The sequence below is a fragment of the Miscanthus floridulus genome, chromosome 8 (genome assembly GCF_019320115.1).
Source record: "Miscanthus floridulus cultivar M001 chromosome 8, ASM1932011v1, whole genome shotgun sequence".
Taxonomy (NCBI): domain Eukaryota; kingdom Viridiplantae; phylum Streptophyta; class Magnoliopsida; order Poales; family Poaceae; genus Miscanthus; species Miscanthus floridulus.
This window is the reverse complement of record NC_089587.1, coordinates 161,335,802-161,343,096: the sequence shown is the minus strand read 5'-3', so window position 1 is coordinate 161,343,096 and position 7,295 is coordinate 161,335,802. Positions and strand designations below refer to the sequence as shown.

The following is a 7,295-nucleotide window of genomic DNA, read 5'->3' as shown; positions in this document are numbered from 1 at the left end:
GACTCTTTCATCGTGATCTGATGATACCCGGAGTACGCATCAAGGAAGCATAGGGTTTCGCACCCTGAGGTTGAGTCAACTACCTGATCTATGCATGGCAAAGGAAACGAATCCTTCAGGCACTTCTTATTGAGGCTCGTGTAGTCGACACACATTCTCCATTTCCCACTTTTCTTTTTTACAAGAACGGGATTGGATAACCACTCCGGATGGTATACTTCCTTGATAAAACCGGACGCCAAGAGCTTAGCGATTTCTTCGTCGATGAGCCTCTGCTTCTCCTTGTTGAGGCAGTGAAGGCGTTGTTTGACCGGCTTGGAGCTCGACCTGATCTTCAAGGCATGCTCGGCGACTTCCCTCAAAATTCCCAGCATATCCGAGGGTTTCCACACAAAGATATCTCAATTGGCATGGAGGAAGTCGACGAGCGTGCCTTCCTACTTGGGGGAGAGGGCGGTGTCAATGCGCACCGTCTTGTCGTTAGAGTTGTTAGGGTTGACAAGGACCTCCATGACATTCTCCGTAGGCTCAAAGGATCTAGCCACCCGCTTCGTGTCGGGTGCTCCTTCGACGACATCCTTCCTAATGGCTGTGAGCTCCTCGGAAGCAAGGGTCGCTGAAGCGAGCTCATAGCTCTTGACCTCACACTCGTATCCCCTCTGAAAAGAAGTGTCGACGATGATGACCCCGCGTGGACTCGATGTCTTGAGCTTGAGGTAGGTGTAGTTGGGGACGGCCATGAACTTCGCGTAACATGGTTGCCCCAAAATGGTGTGGTAGACCAGGGGGAACCCGACTACCTCGAAGGGGAGGGTCTCTGTCCTGTAGTTAGATGGATTCCCAAAGGTGATAGGTAGGTTGATTTGCCCAATTGGTATGGCCTGCTTTCCCAGCATGATGCCATGGAAAGGCGCCCTGGTTGGCCGTATGCGCGCTTTGTCGATACCCATAATGTCGAGCGTCTCGGCGTACATGATGTTGAGGCCACTACCTCCATCCATTAGTACCTTGGAGAGCCACTTCGTGCTGATGATAGGGTCAACCATGAGCAGGTACCTGCCTGGGTGTGTGATGCTATCCGAGTGGTCAGATCGGTCGAAGGTTATGGGAGACCCTGACCATTCAAGGACAGCGAGCACGGCGGGCTTGGCTTCATAGACCTCTCGGTGCGTGAGCTTCTATCAGCGCTTGGAGCCATATGCCTCTGGCCCACCAAAGATCATGAGGTAGCCATTCAGTGATGGAAAGCCACCATTCTTCTCTTTGGCAGCGTCGGCTTCTGCCTCGGACTTCTGCTTTTGCTCCCATTTCTTGGAGCCACCGGTGAAGAAACACTTCATGTGGGAGCAGTCCTTGTACATGTGTTTGACGGGGAAGGCGTGGCTTGGGCATGGCCCCTCGAGAAGCTTGTCGAAGTGATCAAGGGTGCCCTCGGCCAGCGCTCGACCGTCTTTTCGCTCGATGGTGGACACGAGCGAACCCCCGCGCCCTTTTCGGTTCTTTTTCTTATTCGAATGGTCAGAGGGGCCTTCATCGGCGTCCTCATCCTGCATTGCCTTGCCTCTGGAGCGATCAAAAATTGCTCCAACCACCTCCTCATCGGAAGCATGGTTGGTCGCGATGTCAAGGAGTTCCTTGGTAGTCTATGGGCCCTTACGTCCCAACTTATGGACTAGGGACTCAAGGGTGGTCCCTAATAGGAAGGCTCCGATGACATCGGCATCAGCGACATTGGGGAGCTCGTTGCACTACCGGGAGAAGCATCAGATGTACTCACAGAGAGTCTATCTCGACTTCTATCAGCAATTCTTCAAGTCCCAGGGGTTCCCAGGGCATGTGTAAGTGCCCTGGAAGTTCCCCACAAAGATTTGTTTCAGGTCTACCCAACTCAGAACACAGTTGGGCCAGAGGTGCTCCAGCCATGTTCGCACCGAGTCGGCCAGGAATAGGGAGAGATTGTGGATGATGAAGTCATCACTAACCGCACCACTGGCCTGGTAGGCGAGCCGGTGGTCCTCGAGCCACAAGCTAGGGTTCGTTTCCCCAGAGTATTTTGGGATGTTAGTCAGCGGGCGGTATCGAGGCAGGAGCGCCGCCTTGAGGATATGCCAACCAAAGGCCTGGGACCCCATTGGTTTGGGCCTATGACTTTGGTCCTCCTCGTGGTCGTAACACCCACCGCGGTAGGCCCCCTCCCCCGCATCGCTGTGGGTACATCAGCGGCATTGAGGGTGTCACGCATGTCATAGTTGTGGCCGAGATGCTCCTGTACCAGAACCGTGATGCGTGGCCTACCACCGTGCGATGCCTGGTGGACTGATGCATCCCTATCGGGTCACACTAAGGGCGTGCGCTGGCTAGCATCGAGCTCCTGTCATCGAGATAGCAAGCTCTTGGCCTGCTGTGCATCCGCATGCTCAAGCAGCGTGCGAATCTCGTGATGGGCCCATCGATCCTCGGGTGTCGTAGGCTCTGGAAGCGCCCTGAGCAAGGCTGCCGCAGCAGCGATGTTCTAGCTTGCCTAGGCGAAGTGCAGGAGTGCTTGATTATCCTCAACGATCCTCTGGTTCACATCATGGACCATGGCGCGTGCATGCCCCCCATCTCCGTGGTGCTCGATCTCATGATTGAGCTCCATGTGTTCCTGCTCGAGCTGGAGTCGCACTTCCTTAAGCTCTAGGTGCCGGGCCTTCAGCTACTCCACCTATAGGCGGGGTGGGGCTCCTGCATCCCCCTTGACCTCGCCATCGAGGTCGTTCATCGGGGTAGCCTCCTCCTCGTGGATGCTTTTGACATGTCCCTTAGGGGTACCTGTCATGAAGCATTCATGAGAGGGGTGATGGCTCCCCCTGCTGGAGTCAGAGCCAGAGGGCGACTCTAGCTCCTCTGCGAGGATGTCATGGAAAGACTCCATGACATATTCGATCACCCCCATGAACTCGTCATTTGTGGGGGATGGAATCAAGCGTTGCACCACAAGGTGGCCAATGGTCTCTGCGGCATTGCGGAGACCGAATGGGAGCACTGTCAGGGTGCTCCAGATGAGGTATTTTGGGGAGAGCGGCTCTCCCCCGGTAAGTTGCGCCATGATGTTGGCGAACAAGAAAGTGAGGTGGCGCAGGCCCTCCTAGGATGGTTGGGGTCCCAGGAAGACATCGAGCTGACGCTCCAACCTCCCATAGAAAAAGTCGAGGAGCTGGTCGCTCCTTGGGGTGTGGGCCTCTGGCGCATGCAGCTGTAGCTCTTTGAGCATCTTGGTGATCGCGTCGAGCCTGGTGGAGTGGAGGGGTGGAACGACAACGGGCACCCATGCCAGCTCTGCCTCCGCCATGATGATGAAGTCTAGGTCCTCGAAGCGCACGTGTGCGCCCGAGACCTAGCTGATGTTGTGGCTAGCCATTCGAGGCTTGGTGTTGATGTCGAGACGCGCAAAAGGCCCCCACCTGGCGCATCAACTATCGGTGTTTCAAGTAAACACCAATGAGTAAATTTGCATTATTGCATATCTGACCCAGATGGTGTGCTAAAAGGACACAAGGATTATACTATTTCAGGCCGAATATCCCTACGTCTAGTTTTGGGCTGCTCGTGTTACCATCATGGAGTTTGTAGTAGGGGGTTACAAACTGGCGAGAGAGGGAGGAGGTCCCAAGTCTCTATGGTTCGATTGCTCGATGCTTCTCCTGCTCGATCTATTGGTCGATCGATCTCTTGCGGTGCGGTGAACCGATGCCCCTTAGTGGGACGCCTAGCTTTCCCTTTTATAGGCCAAGGGAAAGCAGGGGTTACAGTGGAACGGGAAGAGGGAAAACGAAAAGAGAAATAAGGCTCCCAGGGGTGTGCCGTCGTCCTCTTCGCGTGGGTCCTGCTAACCCTGTAGATCGTGATGGCTGCGACGTCGCACCGGGGTCCTATTGGCCATTGCAGCATATGTGCGGGCGTCGTGCACCGTTCTTGTCCTCCATCCCATCCGAGCAGACGGAATGGTCAAAGGGTCCCTTGACATAGGCCATACGGGGGGCTAGCGGTACAGTGCCAGTCAACTGGCGTCGGTCGACTGGTGTTGGACGGTGGTCAGGCATGGAGTTGGCAGCATAGTGCTGGCCTATTGATACGGTGGGCAACGTGAGTCTCCCAGCATGGCCTGATACAACCGCTAGTCATATTAGGATGCGCCTGAGACGTGCTCCCGGGCGTGCGCCTCCACGCCATAGTGGTTGAAGCAGTTTGGGTCCCACCCTGGGGCCATTGATTTTGTCCGGTAGCAAATCTGACCCCCAGGGAATGGGCAAGGTAGAAATCCTGCCCTAGGGGCCAAGCGAGACGGAATCCCACCCTCGGGGGTCGGACGAGGCAGAGCCTTCCCTGTGGGGCCGGATGAGTCGAAGCCTGCGCCCTGGGGTCAGAGGAGTCGGAGCCCACACCTTGGGGTCAGACGAGGCAGAAACCTCGTCCTTGGAGTCGGAGCCCACGCCTTGGGGTTGGATGAGGCGGAAACCTCGTCCTCAGAGTCGGAGCCCACGCCTTGGAAACCTTGTCTCAGAATCGGAGCCCTCGCCTTGGGGTCGGACGAGGCAGAAACCTCGTCCTCGGAGTCGGACGAGGCGTGGCCTAGCCCCTGGGGGTCGGACGAGGCCGCAGTTGCGTCCTTAACCATCAGATGAACCGACGTGACGCTCATTAATCCTTTGTCTCGAATACCCGTATATAGATATCTGACATATATGATGGCTTAGCTTCTAGAAGGCCACTGTAGGTGTACTGTTGCTATATATGATGGCTTAGCTTCTAGAAGGTTGTGGGCCCAGGCACATGCTATGCACCACACCATGTTGTTGCCTTCCTTTTCACGATTTGATTGGTGTCATGGTCTCATGGATGATGGATCGGATGTGTTGGAATGGTGAAGGATCGATGAACGAAACGAAGCACTGCTGCTGTATCTGTGAAATATCTAGGGTGTATGCGTCCTGCGTGTGAAAGATGCATGATGGCATCTGACCGAGAATAACTCTTGGTCTTGGAGGAGACCATGTGACTCTGCTTGCTTCCAGAAGCTAGCCCTTGGTCCGATCCTTTTGGCAGCAAGAGATTGCATCGGTCATGAATATATGATGATGTGGATACGAAAACCAGACCACTGGATATTGAGTGTGCTGTGTTGTTCTGGCATTGTGTCCCATGCGTCGTCCTTTTCAAATCACGATCGAGTAGCTTGCACCATGATGCCCTTTCCCATTTTGTACAAACAAGTCCAACTAGGGTAGGAGCGACACTCCAAATCGATCGCTTATCCATTTTAATTTGAGCATGATCATCACTAGCCACAAAAGCGACATGCATATATACTAGCGTCCGGACGTCTGCGTCTGCTGCACGCCCCTACTAGGCGGGGGTCGCCCGCGCCGCTCCCCGCGCATCCCCTCCACTTCCTGCGCCCGTAGCCGCACAACGCTCCATCCGCTTCTCACACATATGCATGGTGCTCCAGCGGTTGAAACATGCATATAAAACATTTGCAACATACGTCTACTTCAGAAACATCCATATAAAATATTTACAACATATGTATGAAACATCTGATCTACTTTTGAAACAACCATATGAAACATTTGCAACATGCGTCTAAAGACGGATGAAACACTTGAAACATGCGTCTTCAACACTTGCAAAAACACTTGAGAAGACATTGCAAAACATATGCAATATCTAGATAAAAACACTTGCAACATTTGTGTGAAACATATGCAATATCCAAAAAACACTTGCAACATACGTCTGGAAAAATAGATGAAACATTGGGAACAGAAGCTTGCAACATACATGTACAACTACTGCAACATATGTAACATCCCGATCTACTTTTGCAATATCCATATGAAACACTTCCAACATACCTATGAAATATCTAAAACACTTGAAACATAAGGCTTGCAACATGCGTTTTTCACCCTTCTTCCGTACGACGCAGCGTAGAGCAGGGGAACGGCCGGTTTCGGCCAGCCGACGGACAAAAATGGTAGTGTGGTCTAGTAGCGGCCAGCTGCACCTACGTCTAGCCTAGGCCCAGCCAGTGACGCCCCCTCTCATGGTTGCCTGGCCTGGGCGCGATGGAAGGACGGAGCCCGACATTGGCGTTGCAAGGGACGGAGGTGCCGCAGGGGATGAGGGCGCCACAGGGGATGGCGGTGGCGGCGCACTGGAGTGCGCCGTGCTGTGGGATGGACGCGCCACGGGGGATGGCAGCGGCGGCATAGCGGAGTGGGGCGGGCGGACGGCCACACGACGGACGAGCGAGGAGTTAGGAGACAAGTGCGGCATGGGAAGATTTGATTTTTTTCGGGTCCAACTCAGCATGGGGAAATTTATTTTTTTGGGTCCAGACAGACCGATGCCCGAGCGTGAGCATTAGCGATTCCACACACTACTAGTAATATCCACTTCTATGACAACAATTTTAATGACGAATACGAAACCGTCATAAAAATCACTTTTTATGACAAAATTTTTGGTTTCGCCATAGATCACGGTGACGGACCTCGAACCCCCTTATCTATGACAAAATCAGGTATCGTCACAGAACAGCATAGCATTTCGTCACAGATCACTCGCGCGACTGTTCCTGCTGATCTGTGATGATCTTATTCAGAACTATGACAAACAGGGCTTCGTCATTGAATTAATTACTGATCTATGACGAATAATATTCGATCTGTAACGATGGCGCTTCGTCATAAATCTCCACATGTACCTTCTCCATCCGACGTGTACCCGTGGGACCTACAGTTACTCATCCATGATGCTTGCAGTTCGTCATAAAAGTCTTTGCTCGATCCTTTCTCCATGCGACGTGTACCTATGGGACTCTTTTTCCATGCGACCAGTGGGACCCAAACCTATGGGGCCTGTCTCCATGTCCATCTGACCTGTGGGACCCGACGGCTTGCGTGTCACTTGTGCTTGTGGACCCTTCTCCATCCGACTTGTGAGACCCAAAGGCACCTTTCTCCATCTCCATCCGACCTGTGGGACCCGATAGTTTGCGTGTCACGTGTACCTACGGGACTATCTGACCTTTGAGACCCGATGGCTTACATGTCATGTGTACCTATGGGACCTTTCTCCATCTCCATCTGACCTATGGGACCCAATGGCTTGCGTGTCACTTGTTCCCGCCAGGGTTTAATTAATTCAAACTAAAAAAACCATGAGACCTAGGAGTCGAACCCAGGACCCAGAGTAAGGAATAGACCGTCTTCACCACTATGCTAGCCTCCTAGATGGGTTAACATGTC

At 53.3% G+C, this 7,295-nt stretch overlaps 1 protein-coding gene across 1 annotated transcript; it reads right to left on the bottom strand.

The window, feature by feature from the left end:
- Positions 1-437: 437 nt before the first annotated feature.
- LOC136470090 (uncharacterized) lies at positions 438-1,001 on the bottom strand. The gene has a single exon (XM_066468049.1). The coding sequence runs from the start codon at positions 999-1,001 to the stop codon at positions 438-440; it is 564 nt and encodes a 187-aa protein (XP_066324146.1).
- Positions 1,002-7,295: the final 6,294 nt, after the last annotated feature.